We start from the raw sequence: 17,728 nt of genomic DNA, 5'->3' as shown, positions 1-17,728 counted from the left end.
ATCCTTCAGGAGTTCAGGAGGAGGAAGGTCGAGGCCTCCACCGAGCTATCGAGGATATCCTTCCTTGTGCGGATCAGCACGTGCCCAAGACAGAATTCTTTGGCTTGTTAGATTCTCCAGCGAACTTGGTCCTTGCGTTCGAGGAGACGAGCTTTCTTGGGGTAAATGCATTTCCATAAGTGGTTCATCTTTCTTTCTAACTGTTCAGCTTCGCTCATTCTTTCTTTTCCTTGGCAGCTCACTCCTTGCATGATGAAGGTGGATCGTGAGATTAATCAGCTGCAGGGGCAGATAAGCGAGACTGGTCAAAAGCTTGCACAAAAGGAGATTGAGGTCGCTTAATCCCAAGCTCGTGCTTCTTCTATAGAGGCTGAGCTGGAAGCCACAAAGAAGCTTCTTACAAAGGCTTCCGAAAAGTTGGCTCAACGGGAGGCTAAGCTAGAGGCGAAGTTTGAGGAAGTTGGGACGAAGCTTGGGGAGACCGAGGTGAAGCTCAAGAAACTTAAGGCAGGAACTCGAGCAGCTATCGCCCTAGCTCTAGAGGATGCCATCAAAGAATATCAGTCTTCCCAGACGTACATGGAAGACAATTTTTTTTGTATCGGCTAGGCTACTCGAAGTGCGTCAAGACAATGAAGAAAACCTTTCCGGAGTTAGACCTTTCTGGCTTTGATGATTCTGAGTCAGGCTCTGACGCATCTGGCGACAAAGCAACTCCTGAGCAGCCATCTGAGCAGCCCCTCGAGGTTTAAAGATCGACCTCTCTTTGCAATACCTTTCCCTCTTTTTTTTTTTTTTGTGAATGTAGATCGATGTAAACATGCCCTTTGGGGTTTTATCAATGGAATTTATCCTTTTTTTGAGATAATGTGTTTATTTATAGATTTTTCTAAGTAGATCGCACTCAATAGGCAAGTCGGATCTGGTAGATGGATGAGCTTCGATTTGGATTTAATCCGGTAGGTCGAATTTTGTATATAGGTCGGACCACATAGATAGGCCAGATAAGAATCAGGCTGCAACAAATCTCTATTAGTTCTATCTTGAGACTGATCAACATACAGTAAACTTCGCGTTGATCCGCTAAGGACGATAGATCTTAAGATGTTCAGCATTCCAGGGATGGGGCAGGGGTTGATCATCTAGATCTTCCAGTCAATATGAGTCAGGTCGGCTTGTACTCGTTATAATATAGGATCCTTCCCAGTTCGGGCCTAAAGTTCCCAATCATGGTTCCTTGGTGTTTTGGAAGGTTCTTCAAAGGACTAAGTCACTAGCTCAGAATCTCCTGACTTTTACCCTGCCATTATAGAAATGTGTCACATGTCGCTAGCGGATAGCGGTTCGGATCTGAGCTTGTTCTCTCATTTCCTTGAGAAGGTCGAGGCTCAGCGCCATTAGCTCGGCATTCATTTGTTCATCGAATGTCTCTGTTAGAGCTGTTGGTAGCCTGATTTCTACTGGGGTGACCGCTTTTGTTCGGTCGTTCAAGCAATAGTTCAGTATGCCCAAAGGACTTTAGGGAGTTCCTTGACCCATGCTTCCTTGGCTTTCTTGAGCTTAGTCTAAAGGTGATGCTTGATGATCTTGTTGACTACCTCAACATGTCTATTTGCCTACGGGTGTTGCAGCGAAGAGTAGACATTGAGAATTCCAGGTTCTTGCACATTTCCTGGAATTGCTTGTTATCGAACTGCTTTCCATTGTTGGAGACGATCGTTCGAGGAATCCTAAATTTGCATATGATGTTCTTCCAAACAAAGTCCGTGATCTTTTGCTTGGTTATAGTTGCCAGAAGTTCGGCTTCGGCCCACTTCGTGAAGTAGTTGACTGCTACTACGACAAACTTGGCCTGACCTTTGCCGCTGGGGAGAGGACCAATGATGTCGATTCCCCATTGGGCAAATGGCCATGGCCTGGTTATAGAAGTGAGATCTTTAGGAGGCTGCCGAGGTATATTTGCGAAGCGCTGGCACTTGTCACACTTCTGAGCAAATTGTCGAGCATTAGTTTGGATGGTCGGCCAATAATAACCTTGCCGAATAACTTTATGGGCTAAAGCTCGGCCTCCAGAGTGGTTTCCATAGATCCCCTTGTGGGTTTTCCTTAGGACGTACTCTGCTTCCTCTGGTCGGATACATCTAAGATAGGGGAGGTAAAACCCTTTTTTGTAGAGGATACTGTTGAGCATGGTGTAGCAAGCTGCCTTAGTTCGCAATCTGCGTGCTTCCATTCGATCTTTGGGTAACTTGTCTTTTTCGAGGTAATCAACGATTGGATTCATCCAAGTAGGTTCCGAGCTTACTGGAAGAACTGTCGCGAGGTCGGCCTCATCGATGCTCAGTTTAGTAAGAAACTCGATTGGGACTGATCTTGGAATATCGTCTTCGTCTGCCGTGGCTAGCTTTGCCAACATGTCAGCTTTGGAATTTTTCGCTCGAGGAATTAGAGCGACGCTGCATTTTTAGAATTTTTCGATCAATTATTTAACTTTCCGTAAATAAGCTTTCATGCGTTCCTTCCTAACTTGGTATGCTTAAACTATTTGATGGATGACCAACTAGGAATCACTGAAGACTTCGAGGTGCTAAGCTCCCATATTGGCTGCTAGTTTAAGTCCGATGAGCAAAGCTTCTTATTCTGTTGTATTGTTGGAGACTTGGAATCCGAATCTTAAGGCATTTTGCATACATATATGGTCTGGGGTCTCTAGGACTATCCAGGTCCCACTTGCCTTAGAGTTGATGAGCCATCAACATAGAGCGTCCACTTGGGTGGGTCAGGGGTAGCTGGGGATGCTTGGTTGGGCAGAACATCTGGGATGAGCTCCAACCTAGGTCGATCGGTATCTTGCCCAGATGTGTGAGTTAGTTCGATAATGAAGTCCGCCACTACCTGACCTTTAATGGCTGTTCGAGGACGGTACTGGATATCGAACTCACTTAACTCAATCACCCACTTGGTCAGTCTTCCCAAGGCTTCGGGCTTTTGGAGCACTTGACGGAGTGGTTGATCGGTCAAGACGACGATGGTGTGCGCTTAGAAGTACGTTCGCAATCGTCGAGAAGAGATGATCAAGGCTAATGCCAACTTTTCCAAGATTGAGTATCTGGTTTCGGCTGCCACTAAGGCTTTGTTGACATAGTATACCGGGAACTACTTCCCTTCGTGTTCCTTAACTAAGGCCGAGCTAATTGCGGCCTCAAAAATAGTCAAATACAACAGTAAAGGTTCACGTTACTCGGGTTTGGAGAGTAACGGAAGTGAACCAAGATATTGTTTGAGCTTTTGGAAGGCTGCCTCACATTCTTCTACCCAGTTTACTACCTATTTCCCATTTAGCTATTTGAAGAAGGGGAGACATTTGTCTGTAGCTCGGGATATGAAGCGATTGAGTGCGGCAATCCTTCCTGTAAGCTGTTGAACATCTTTGATCATCCTTGGAAAACTCATGTCGAGCAAAGCTTTGATCTTCTTAGGGTTCGCTTCGATTCCTCGTTGGCTGACCAAGAAACTGATGAACTTTCCCAAGCTAACTTTGAAGGCACACTTGTTCGGTTTCAACTTCATCCGATATTTACGAAGGATGAGAAACATTTCCTCGAGATCAGTAACATGATTTGCAGCTTTGATGCTCTTAACGAGCATATCGTCAATGTAGACTTCCATTGTTCGCCCTATTTGGTGGGCGAACATTTTGTTGACCAGCCGCTGATAAGTGGCTCCGCCATTTTTCAAACCAAATGACATGACTCGATAACAATAAAGACCTTCGTCAGTGATGAAGGTAGTTTTTGTCTTATCATGTGGGTGCATTACAATTTGATTATAACCAGAATAAGCATCCATAAAACTAAGTAACTCGTGCCCAGCGGTACTGTCGACAAGTTGATCGATTCGGGGAAGAGGAAAGCTATCTTTGGGACAAGCTTTGTTCAGGTTTGTGTAGTCAACACAAAGCCTCCATTTTCCTTTAGCCTTCTTGACCAACACAATGTTGGCTATCCAGTCTGGATAATAAACTTCTTCGATGAATCTAGTCTTGAGGAGTTTGCCGACTTCTTCCTCGATCACTGCATATCTCTCGGGACTGAGCACGACACGCTTCTGTCGGATTGGTCGGTGAGTTGGGTCGACATTCAGGTAGTGCACGATGATTTTGGAGTCGATGTCGGGCATGTCTTCATGAGACCAGGCGAAGATGTTCGCATAACGTCAGAGGAGAGTTATCATCTTGTCCTGTAGTGGTGCTGTTAGGGATGACCCAATTTGGACAGTTTTAAACGGGTCAGATTTGTCGAGCAGGACGGGAACAAGGTCTTTCGTGGGACGACATCTTTCTTCGAAATCCTCACGAGGATCTAAAGAAGTGATAGTTATCGCTTGGTGTGAAGCCATCGCGTAACACTATCGAGCTTTGTGTTGATCACCCTTCACTGATCTGACGCCTTGCTTGGTCGAGAACTTCATGGCTAAGTGGTAGGTCGACACCACAGCTTGCAGGGCATTCAGAGATGGTCGGCCAAGGATTGCATTGTAGACAGACAGACAGTCCACTACTAAGAAATCAACTATTGTAGTGACCTGGTTTTGTCCGTCTCCGGCCGTAAGTGGGAGCTGTATTGCTCCCTCAGGTATGACCTGTCCGCCCAAGAAACAGAGCAATGGAGTTTTAATAAGTTGAAGTCGAGAACGACCAGCTCCCATTTTGTCGAAAGCCTGAGTGAAGAGGACATCAGCTGATGATCTAGTGTCCACAAGGATTCAGAATACTTTATGATTGGCTATGGTTAGGGTGACCACAAGCTCGTCGTCATGCGGATGGTGGATTCCTTGGGCATCTTCTTCGGTGAAGGTTGGGCTATGAGTCTTCATCTTTTGCTCTTTCAAAGGTCTTCCGACAAGTAAAATTTTATCTTTGGGGTGACCAATGTTCCTCGCCTGTACCTTCCAAGCATTATTTGAGTCTCCTCCACCTCCGTGGCCCTCGAAGATCATGCGGATCTCCCGGTCGGCTCGTTGTTGACTGGTTGTTCATCTTTCGCCACGACCCAATCACCTCTATGATTGATGTACTCCTGAAGATGGCCACTGAGAATGAGTGCCTCAATCTCTTGTTTGAGGTCAAAACAGTCACTTGTGTTATGTCTGTGATCCCAATGAAAGAGGCAATATTTGTTTTTGCTTCTATTTTTGGGATCAGACTTCAACTTGTTCGGCTAGTGGAGGATACGCTTGTCTTGGATATTAATCAGAACTCGCTCTGGTGTTTAGTCGAGAGGAGTGTAAGTTTCAAACTTACTATCGGGCCGCTTGTTCGGGTGATGATTGTCTCGAGATTGATCGTCCTTCCTTTTTCTGCTCGTGGTGGCCGAGCTCGGCTCTATCCTCGTTTGTTGTTCTTTGTTTGGGGAGTTTTTGCTCTGGATGGCATTCCGGAGGACGCGTGCTTCTTCAACATTGGCATATTTTTGTGACCTGTTCAACAGGTCGGCCGTAGTGGGTGAACTTTTGTCTAGTGAGAAGAGAAACTGTTGACCTCTCAATCCTCCCATGATCGCGGCTAAGGCGAGTTCTTCCAAGTGCTTTCGAACCTGTAATGCTTCCAAATTGAAGCATCTGATGTAGTCTTTCAGTAGCTTGTCGTCCCTCTGGACAACGTGAGAGAGATGGGAGTATGGTTTAAGCTTTTTCTTCCCCCCGATGAAGTTCATGATGAAGTCGTGGTTGAGCTGAGAGAACGAGCTAATGGAGTTCGGTTTCAACTGCTTGAACCATAGTCTAGCAGCTCCAGTCAAGGTTAAAGAGAAAGCTCGGCACATAACCTGTCAGATGCGTCGTGGAGCTCCATGTAGATTCTGAAAGACTCCATGTGTTCCAAAGGGTCAGTATTTCCCGAGAACGGAGTGATCCGAGGTAGACGGAATCTGTTCGGTAGCCACGCCTTCATAATATCGGCAGTGAATGGAGGATCGAATTCCTCCATTATGGCCTCCATTGGAGTCGGCGCGGTAGTTCGGTAGGCTTGTCGCATATCTTCGATCTGATCTCGCAGACCTTTGAGCTCGGCCTCCCAGGGTTTGCTGCTTTCAGCAGTAGCCTTGACCGGGGCCTTGCCGTGTTTCTTTCGGTCTAGCTCGTGGCGTAGATCGGAAGCGGGCAAGGCTGCAGTCTCTGAAACATGAGATGGGGCTAGTTTGGCCGAGCTATGCTGTTGGCTCCTCTGGGAGGGAGTTCGACTCGTCTGAGAGGCGCCGCACGTACAGGAAGGTTAAGAAGGGTTGTTGCCCATTTGTTCATCCTCCCTATTGGTCCTCTGCATATGCTAAGGTTGCAGTTATTCCAGCATCTACTTCATGTAGCCCATGTTCTCTCTCAGCATTTCGACCTGCTGTTCGACGGAGTTCAACCGTCCTCCCTTGGCGCGGGACCGTTGACCCTGCCTCTCTAAGCCGGAGTCAGCTTGATGTTGGGACGCAAAATCCCGACGACTATCAAGCTGTTCCGGGGGTGGCGTGTGGTTAGACACAACTGGGATTGCAACCGGGGAGGTTCGGGTTTTCTTCTTTCCTCTGGCCATTGTAGTTTCTAATGGTAGAGCAGTTAACGACTATGATCTCGATTTTTCATAGACGGCGCCAAACTGTTGATACAGTTTTCCAGTAGACCCTCCTTGGTTTACCCTCTGGGACCTGCACAGGAGAACGTAAGAGACAAAGGAGATCCTGACTAGTACAGGGGACCCTCCGATGCCTAAGTCAGGACCTTGGGTCTTGTGTAGGATATAATCTTAAAGAAAGGAGTCTCCAGTTGAGTACTATGATTGGTATGCATACCTTTCATTGGCTTAAAAACACATCTATTTATATGAGAGGGAAGATCACACTGTAAGGAGTCTTTCTCATTTAGAATTCTTGATATGTCGGAGATCTTCCTGAGATTATGACTGTCCGAGATTCCCGAGATCTAACTTTATCTCCCGAAGATCTGGGGAGAGATTTTTGGGCCATTAGAGGGATTCCCGGACTGTTTAGTTCGGGAAAAGGTTGGGTGGTAGAGGCGCCAGATACAGTAGACGTAAATAATACCGAGCCTTTCATCAGGTCAGAATTTATCTTGTCAGAAGTTATGCCGACCTATGGTCGGGTTGACTTGTAGCCGACATATGGCCGATCTATATCCGACCTATGGTTTAGATCGACCTATAGCCAACCTATGATTTAGGTCAACAACAAGCCATTTGAGTGGACTTACCATTACATCTTATTTGAGTAACCTTACAATTGCATCGTCCTACTTGAAGGTCGACCCTTCCTTGCCGGTAGATGCCTCTTAAGGCACAAGCCCTATTGGGTCAGTGTTGGTTTGTAGAGTTGGTCCATTCCATAAGTCGCAATATTTTCCCCCCAACAAGTATATAACAAAAAACTTATTAAAAAAGGAACCAGGATGCCAATTCCAAAATAACATGGTCACCTTTTGTAAAAATCCCTGATGATTATAGCAAGAAGCGGTGTCCCTTAAAGAAAAAGAAAAGAAGAGCTCATCATGTTGCAAATACAATGAATGATAAGATGCTACTTAGAGGCAAATTTCACCCGTAAGGTTGGGCGCTTGATCCTCATCCCCTGCAATGACTTTTTCGCTCCTAAAACGCCATTCAATCTGCGAGTGACTCAACTCCACTTACGTCTAGTCATGTCAACAGAGTTGGAAGGAGTCGACTCGATGAGTCTTACCGAGTTCCAACTGAGTCTTGCTTGTTGGTGAGTTTCAGTGACTCAGCTCAAGATCTTGTTGAGTTGCGTTGATTCAGGCGAGTTTAAAGTCAAATCACCAGCTTCTAGAACTATGGTGCGGAACCTGAATACAATGCTTCAAAAAATTAAACAGAGCTTCCAAAAGCACATCCTCAATGATACTCTATAAGAGCAAAGTTGTTTGTACCATTGATCTAATCAACCAAATCACTGATACTAAAACATAGTCAATCCTTGCACTTGACCTGAATTCTCAGACTATTTGGCTATACAGCATTTGCACACCATCTAATCAACCAAATCAAGGGTTTGTGGGCCTGCTGTTTCCTTCCCCCCAAACCTTCACCGCTCAATTGCACGCCATCATCACTCAAAGGCTCGCTATTTTCCGTCGTTTCAACATCCTGACGAGAAGGATGGTTTTGTTGACAGGGGATAAACAAATCCCAATTGTCCTTGCTCTCAGCAACAGCATCCCGCTCCTGAGTATCTTCAAACGCGCAAGTCTCCAGCCTCTCATCAGAAGCCAAAGCTGGGTTATCAGGGTCAACCCCAGAAGTCTCCAGCAAGACCGACCTCGGCTTTCCACTGTTTCTTCTACCTGCTCATTGGAACCTGCAAAATCTCTACTTTTAAAGGGTATGGCATGATTGTCCACCCCAACACCAATCGAATTCTGGGACCCACAACTCAATGACTCAGATGAGGCTGCTCGGGTTGCAACGAGATCTCTTGGGAACATGTCTCAAGCACTGCAAGCCTGCAATGTCATTGGATGAATATGGTGCCAGACACTTCAACCATAATTTCAGCCCATGGCTTATAACCGATATCTGAAGGCAAGAATACAAACTGCTCGCCAGTTTCAGAATCTTCCTGTTGGAGAAAACACCTGATGCAGGCAAAGTAGTAAGGAAATGAAATCACAAGCAATTTTTAACTTTCAGAAACGCAAAATGTACAGCAGATGTTGTCCTTTTAAATCCACCTTTCTGTTTGGTTTTTCAAAGGGCTACTAAAGAATCAATTAGCGGGCAACAAGCGGATTGTGTAAAAATGCCGATCCTTTGTTTGAGTCTGGCCCGAGTTGCACCGATAATTTACTGATTTCAACCAAAATACAAAATCTGAAACAAGGAATATGTTGACAGCAGAAGAAAGCACAGAATCTGGGGTCTGCCTGACTTGACTGCTTCAACGCATATGATGAAGCATCGACGCAATCGCCGCTTGACGAAAATGAGCCTCTTCAGGGGCTAGGCAAATAAGCCAAGTTTTGATTCATTCAATGAGGACTGCTAAGACCAGTCGTACATCTCCAGTTGCCAAACCGACTCCCCCAAACATGCCATGGTTGCACACATCTGAGATCCAGGCCATTGATCAGGAAGTCTCCAAGGTGAATATGCCTAATCCAAGAAACCAGCCTGGCCTAATCATCAAGTGGGCTACACGTGTATGGAGTTGGATAGTTAGTAAAGGATAACAGACAATCCACATTTGACATGCATCGTTCTCCATCTGATGAGTGGCTTAGCCTGATTTTCAGTCCTAGCACATTAATTGCAGGACCCACACGAAGGAACACACATAACTACTAATATTAAGAGGTTCTTATGCTATCAAACTAATTATGCTTACAATTTAAAGTTCCAAAGATAGAGGAGGCATGGTGTTATAATTAAGAGGCATGCTCAAGTGGTGCTAGTACCCCAGTAACTTAATCTGGTACTGCACAAATGTGCGCCCACGTGATCTATGCAGGCCATCCAACCAGTCCATCGGACAAGCCACCTCATATTACCCCCAGGTGCCAAAAATCAGCCCCATTGAATGCTCAGGTGGGCCACAACATGGAACAATGTGAGAGGGGACGCCTGAGTTTTGGCCTGACCTTCATCTAGGCTAGTCGTATGGTTGTAACAGCCTATATTCTATGTAAATAACATGGTGGGCCCTTTGCATGAATCAAGGGTCGGCATTCCTTCTGACATGCACCCTGTGGCATTGCCCACCGGATACACGGATCAGCCTGATTTTACGGATCTGAGATGAACATGCTTGACGCATCTGGACAGGTGGGATTTCATTCATGCATAACATGGGCCCCACGTCTGACTGATATGATTATAGCTTATGGTGGTACTAGTACCACTGGAGCACGGCCCTATTATTAGATGGAAAGTGGTTTTTTATTGGTAATACAAAAGAATAATAAAATACCTCTATCGGCGACATCAGAGTACTGAGCTCTAAAAAAGAGTTGGGTAAAAAAGTTCACATTCCACATCCAGGGAAGACCCTACAATATCTCCTTGCTTGAGAAACTCTCTGAATGTGATGCCCGATTCTTCATCACGCTGAACCCTGCGAGGAGATGATGGATGCAATAGTTCGATCTCAATGTTTCCATTGACAGTGGAGCAAAATGAATTACCAAGATCTCTCTTTTTGTTTGGACTGCATTGCTCAAAAAGAAACTCCACAGCTTGTTCTTTTGGGGCACCAATTTCTTGAAATTTAGGAGAACCATGCTGACTGCTGCATGCAGCTGGAGGAATTTTTAGAGAATGGTCATTTAGAAGTTCAAAGATTAACTTCTGAATTACATAACGCTTGTGAGAAGCCTTAGAAGGTGGAAACCAGTCTGCATTGAGCTGTAAAGAAAAACACACCGGATATACATGAGCTGAATTGGCATCTATATTTTAGTTTGAAAAAAAATAGCATGCTTGAATATTGAATCTTTGCAATGCTGCCATTGGACGCCTCAAACAAGCAAAACTCGAGATGCAGAGTTTTATTTTCTTTTATTGAGAAGACTAATTAATTAAGGCCAACAAAAAGAAAGCAAACAGAACTTGAAACCAGCAGCAGAGGTGACCATCTCGTCACCCTGCCCTGAACAAGTGTAGAAAAAAAGGGCTGCAAAAGCCCCAGAAAGAAAAGGAAAAAAAAAAAAAAAGGGAACGAAAAAGCCAAAGGGATCATTTGGTAGTGTGGATTTGAACTCCTGTGGAATTGAGTGGATTTGGATCAGAGCTTTGAGGTGGGAATTCAAAAAGAGCTCTTTTGGAGGATTTCGGATTCCTTTCAAATCCAAATCTCTCCAATTCCTAGCTACCAACCGCACAAAATAAAATAAAATAAAAATCAAATCCCCACAAATCCCTCCGATTCCACACTGCCAAACAAATCCTAAGGGCCTGTTTGGATTCACTGAAATGGTGGGAAAGGAAAAGTTTCTCGAGAATCCATTTTTCCTCCATTTGTAAATACAAAAGCTATAGGAAAAGATAGGAAATTCAATTCCACACGTGGCATATTTTCCCACAAAGTGGCTTTTTATTTTCTCAGCCAGACCTTTCGGAAAGGAAGTTTCCTTTCCCACACTTTCTCTAACTTGGATTCGGTAGTGACCCTTCCGGCGAGAGTGGATTAAGTGCAGATCCAACTTCATGCGGCCCTTTCTATGGGGCTCACCTTGATGTATGTATTCTATATCCACACCGTTCATCTGCTTTGTCAGATTATTTTATGGCAGGAGATAAAAAATGAAGCAGATCCAATTCTCAGGTGCACCATACCATAGGAAACATTGGTGATTGACTATTAATGGACCACAAAATTTTTGGATCAAGCTGATATTTGTTTTCAGCCTTTATCAAGGTTTATGTAACCATACCAATAGGTTGGATTGCAAATAAACATTACAGAAACAATACAGTGGGCCCTAAGAAGTTTTTAATGGTAGAGTGTTCAATCATCACTATTTCCTTTAGTATGGTCTACGTGAGATTTGGATATTCTTTATTTTTAGGCTCATGCCCTTAAATAATCTGAAAAAACCAATGAACACGTGGATATAGAATACATACATCAAGTTGGGCCCCAAAATAAGGGCCACACCTAATTTGCTCCCCCCTCTGCTACCAAGTGGGTGCCGGTCAGTGTTGAAAAATCTTTGTGGGCCCATCGTGATGTATGTGTTTTATCCACGCCGTCCATCCATTTTGCCAACTCATTTATAGGCATAAGCCTAAAAATGAGGCAGATCCAAATCTCAGGTAGACCACACCATAGAAAACAGTGATGATTGAATGCCTACCATTAAAAACCTTTTGGGAGCCCCGAAAGTCTTAGATCAAGCTGATATATTTTTTTCCCTTCAAACAGGTCTGTGTGACCTAATTAACAAGTTGAATGGCAACTAAACATTGCAATGGGCCCTAGAAACTTTTTAGTGGTGGGTGTTCAAACACCATTGCTTCCTGTGGTGCAGTCAACTAGAGATTTTAATCTGCCTCGTTTTTTAGCTCATGCCATAAAGGAGTTGGCAAAATGGGTGGACGATGTGGATGCATTATGGTGGCCCCACATCTCTTTTTCTAGCACCTACCAATATCATTCCTATCGAAGGCATCACTATTGTATCCTGATTTAACTCTTTCGGAATTTTCCTAAATTAAGGAGCGGGGTAACTCTCGCTGAGTTTCACATGGCCCCAACATGCTCTCAATGTCCAATCCACTCCATCCAGCATGATCACTCCTCAATGTTACGCACTAGGACAAAAAATCAGCCTGATCCACAACCCAGGTGGGCCACGCCATAAGAAACTATGTGAGCAGCAGGCGTGTTCAAGTTAGACCATTGGACACTTTTTTCTATCCATCCATCTTTCTCAAATGGTGTATCTACAACTGGATTTTTTATTTTTTATTTTTCATTCCATGATCACAACCATCCTTCCTCACACTGGTGTGATCTACTATCAGATCAACAAAAAAATATAATTTGTCCATGATCACAATGTACAGTAACCCGATGGATGCTTTGGATTGCTTAAATGTGTGTCAAGCCCCTCATGGTAGCTATGACGAGATCTATCCACAAGATTATACTGTTTTTTAAACTTGCTCTCCTAATCATGTTGTCCGATAGATGGGAGTCGTTGATCAAGAGATTGCCACTCTATAGGTGTATTTTTTTGGAGTTAGGCTTATGTGATCATCGGTCACATGGTGGCTTTCCCAAGTTTTGGATCAACTTATGCCTTAGTTGTTAAATACATAGGAAAAGACGCATGAGTTGCAACCAAAAGAATATATATATATATATATTGCCAAACATATGATTTGGAAAAAGACCTCAATTTTCTTGATTTCTTTTCCCACCTTTTCTGCAAATCCAAACAGGCCTTAAGGAAAAAAGCATGCCTTCCTAGAGACAGAACTAGCTAAATATAATAGAATCCCAATCCCCAAGCATCACCCCAAAGGACCGTCATGGGGATTCCAATAACACCATAGCCCAATTAAGAACAATGGAAGTAATACCCCATTTGATGGAGGGGGTTTGCCTTCGAAGATCTTGGCATTCCTCTCTCCATATGGCCCACAAACTTAGCAAAATGGACCATCGTCTAGGTCATTTTTCTACACCTTGCGAAGGACCAAGCCCCCCAGTCCTCAACAATCTTTGACATTGAGGTGCTTGTCACCTGATGACCTTAAAAATTTGAAAATGTAAGTCCAAACCTGTAACATCCTGGATGTTTCCGTTTTAGCTTAAGTTCACTATATCGTTTGTTATGTGTGTTTTCCTTTAATTAATGTGAATTTTAACTTGAATAACTCTTTATTTGTAATGATTTATATGAGGATTTTTTTTATAAGATTTCTTAAAAACATGCGTAGAACCATGTAGAACCATTGGATTTCCCAAAATTCTCAAATTAGAAATAATTACAAAAATGCCATTAACTTAGACCCTTGATTTCTAGATTACATGGTTTCTATGATCCATTCAACTTAAGATTTTATCACATGCCTATCTATCATAAATGAATTGTACATGTCAATTTTCAGCCCTTGGATTATAGTAGAAGTGACCAACTTCCAAATCAGCCCCTTAACCCTTTGTGTCCATCGAGTGAGGAAAGCTAATGGATAGTTGTAGTCGAATATTTTCCTTCATTTGAGTGACTTGGATTGCCCATCACATGGACTGAATGTATGATATGAGTGTCTCACCTTGATAAAAAATTTTCTTAAGCTCCAAGTTACCCTAAATTTGGAAATAACCAAGTTTCCCCAATCTCCCCAAATTCCATAAGGTGGACCTTCCAATTGACTCACTTCCGATCGTCAATCACAACCCAAATTTTGACCACACCTGGCCTCATTTTACTATGAGATTATACAAAATTTGGACCCCGATCTATGCTCCTACACTATCGAATGATGATTACCCTAAAGCCAGTCTCTGCCTTTTGGCACAATAGGTGGAATCTCAAATTGAGGCCTTTCCCACCATCGATCTACGACAAAAAATTGCCCAATCGTTTTCCTATCATTACTACGCATTTCCTCCAATTTTGGACCCCGATCATCAGGAGTGGACCCTTAATCAAGATCAAGTCCATGTTGGCACACCTGGGTGTCCTATGATCAAACTGAGACATACACTCATCGTTTCTATGGTTTTATATAATTGATCAACAACTCCTAAAAGGCCCAAAAGTGGGAATATGTATTTCAACCCCATCAATCATTAATCAAGAACTTGACCCATAGGCCAATGGGGGTGTCCAATCGCGAACTAATCTATACACTCGTGAGGAAAAACTTAACTACTATCTGTAGCCAATTACTCCCTATCTAATGAGCGTCTTAGATCTCAAAGATCATGGACCAAGTGAGAGATCTCATCATCCAAGTTATAACATGCACAAAAGCAGTAACTAGTTTCCTAATCCAAGCTAAAGAGAGATAAACCTAATATTAAGCTTAATTTCAATGGAGTGGACCCCAAGTTAACTATATTCCCACCATTTATCAAGGATGAAATCTCAAGTGGTGATTTGTCTAGAAAGACTGAGTTTCGGTGGAAAGAGTGGACCCGATCAATGCACCATGACCGTCCATTAAGCCTTTTTCAAGATCACCCATTGTGAGTGGTGCACCACTTAGTAAATTTCATATCCTGACTTTATTTTTCATGCCAAATCAGGTGATTGGAGTGGATTTCCAAACACATAAGCCACTATACCCAAAAGTGGACCATCCATATTCCCTTACGAGTGTGGACGTCCAACCCTTTATACAACAAAACAATGCACATGCCCCTCTTTTCCCTATAACTCTCGAACCCCACACATCCAGCCCTAATTAATAATAAGAAGAAGCAGCAGCAGCAGCAGCAGCAGAAGAAGAAGAAGAAGAAGAAGAAGAGTGGACGTCCACCTTAGACATCTTCCAACTTCTCCATTCTTGCATGTGTGATCTTCACCAGCCCTAGGACGTGTGAACGCTCATTCCTTCCTTCTAATTCAATATAGGGTTTCAAATAGGCAAAGGTGAGGAATCCCTTCATGCTTTCTTCAATGCTAACATGTTTTTCTTCTAAACTATGCATTGTTTTCTATGTTTGTTTAGATCTATAAATACCATTTTTAATTTTTGATTTGTGATGATTATACGTTGTAAATTGCATGATGGATGATCAATGACATCAATATTATTGTTTGATATGGAGTTTGATCAAAGTTAGGTCTAAAACTAAACTACACTTAGAAGGGTTCATGATTCTTGAATGTGGGACGTTGAGAACTACCTAGGATGTGCGCGTGTGGTGCCATGATGTTGAGAATGATGTGCAATGGTGGTGAATTACATGGGAATGTGTAGATCAGTGAGTTAAACCATTGTGACGAGTTAAACGCCGAGTCTACAAGGTGCGCCCACTAGATTAGCCGATATGAACCCTATACGTTGTAGTTTGGGTTAGCCTGCTTGATGGAATGTTTGTGGATTGTTGGATGGTGATTATCATGATGCTTCTGCAATGATATATTGCTGGACTTTTTTAATATAATGAGAATTATGTGTATGAATGTATGGACATGGATTTGAGATTAGTTCCATGTGGAAGATGAACTTAAGTTGAAACTATGGATGTTTCATGATGAGAAACATACGTTGATGGACATGATGAACATGTGTGATGGTGTGATGATGGAAATGATGTACTTGTGAATGCCGCATCTCAAGGAACCACCCCTTCCATGGTTAATGGAAATATAGCGAGGAATTATGGAAAACTGATGCAAGACCGATGCATAATCTAAGTAACATGTGAGATCAAATAACCGAATTAAGATATTTAACAAAAAAACACAAACATCACTATATTCATCACAAATATCATGAAAATCAAAAGAAAATAATGCATAATCCTGACCTAAGCTACCAACATTGTGGTTTTAGGGATGAAAGAAAAGGGTTTTGATATAATGATGGTGGAAAACCAAAAGGAGCAGGTGAGATTCACACATGTGGCCATACTGTCACAGGTGTGGCGTGGGAGGATGGATTTAGGTCGGTTAGGATCTGGATTGTGGATGGGTATGAGATAGTTGGGTTTGGGAGAAGATGAAGATCTGTGATGGGGAGAATGATGAACCTGAGAAAAATACCTGGATGGGGAAGAAAAGAGAAGATGGTGTGGGGATAAATGGAGACCTCGTGCCTCCATTGATGAAGATTAGCCTCGCACCAATCTTCCTTACAAATTGCATGGAAGTATCTTTATATCACGTGAAGATGGGAGAAGAAAGCAAGAGCTTCTCTCTCTCTCTCTCTCTCTCTCTCTCTCTCTTTAAATTTTAAATTTTAATTTTTACTATATCACAAAATCCAATGAGGGTTGGATATCCACCCTCATGTGCTTTTATTATTGAAAATTTGGAATTAAAAATTCAGTATAATTACAAACTTCCAATGTGGTTGGATTGTTGATTGGTTATAGAAAATCCATGTGTATTGGATTGATGTGAATTATGGAGGATCCAAGTGGTTGGATTATCATTGATTGTGGATCCATGTATGGATAATGAATGGTTAGATTCAAGTGTAGCATCACGGCTAAGGTGTGATCGTCCCTCCATGAATGGTGTCATGTGAAGGGTAATGGCTATCTTAGGGTGTGGTGCACCATGAGGGTGGAATGTGGTGGTAACTTGGAGAGTGTGTGCATTATTAAACTGGTTGGATGTTAAATTGGATTAATTAAAGGATTTAACTAATTTCATGCATTCACTGGAATTCAGGAGTTGGATCAACCTCTCTGGGTATTACAATAGAAAAAGTGACAAGCTACTCTCGTTTCCCTATTTGTAGACTATCTAATGAAAGTGACAGGCTACTCTTGTTTCATTAGTTGGGTTCTTAGGGCGTGTGAGAGTGACAGGCTACTCCCGTCTCACATGTGGCTCAGTAAACTCTGATGACTAGTGGCTAATGAGAGTGACAGGCTACTCCAATCTCATTTAGTCAAGGTGCCTTCATCAGAGCATGCATATCATGCATCACATTAATTAAGATTTCCTATGGATGTTTTGCTTTGTTTATAAGTTATAACATAAATTGATTATGTTATTATTGAGATAATCTTAGGGGGATGCCTGCACTAAGTTGAACCAACTCATTCCTCGTGTGGAAAAACAACCATAGACTATGCAGGTGTCAATCCAATGAATGATCCAAAGCTTCAAGGTGAGAACTATGATGGTGCATGGTGACGGATGGCAGATGATGAAGCCAAGATGATTTGGACATGATTTTTCTTTTATTTATTTCACTTTCTTAGTAGTAGTTACTTGAATTTTGAATTTGTAATAAATCCCATGGAAGGACCGAGCATCTATATTTTTGTGGTTGATGTAATGTAACGGTGATGAATGGAACTTAGAGTAGTTATTTTAATGGAATGAGATTTAATTTTCACGTCATTTATGCCATGATCACCATGAAAATGCGAATTTATATGATTGTAAAGAATATGTGGAGTATTTATACTCCAACATACTCAAATTAATATCCTGGAATTCGTTTTATTGTGTTGTCCATGAGAGTTGAAATCTCTGGTGTCACAAAACCTCTCGAGCAGCTTGGCAATGAAGGAAG

The 17,728-nt window shown here is 42.8% G+C and overlaps 1 protein-coding gene across 1 annotated transcript in view; it reads right to left on the bottom strand.

Moving 5' to 3' along the window:
• Positions 1-9,930: 9,930 nt before the first annotated feature.
• LOC131245687 (uncharacterized) overlaps positions 9,931-17,728 on the bottom strand; it is a 113,755-nt gene continuing 105,957 nt past the window's right edge. The window contains exon 12 of the mRNA XM_058245298.1: positions 9,931-10,417. Coding sequence (XP_058101281.1) covers positions 10,013-10,417 — 405 coding nt within the window. The 3' untranslated portion in view covers positions 9,931-10,012. The remainder of the gene's footprint in view (positions 10,418-17,728) is intronic.

This window comes from Magnolia sinica, chromosome 1 (assembly GCF_029962835.1).
Source record: "Magnolia sinica isolate HGM2019 chromosome 1, MsV1, whole genome shotgun sequence".
NCBI lineage: Eukaryota > Viridiplantae > Streptophyta > Magnoliopsida > Magnoliales > Magnoliaceae > Magnolia > Magnolia sinica.
This window is presented reverse-complemented; position numbering and strand designations above follow the sequence as displayed.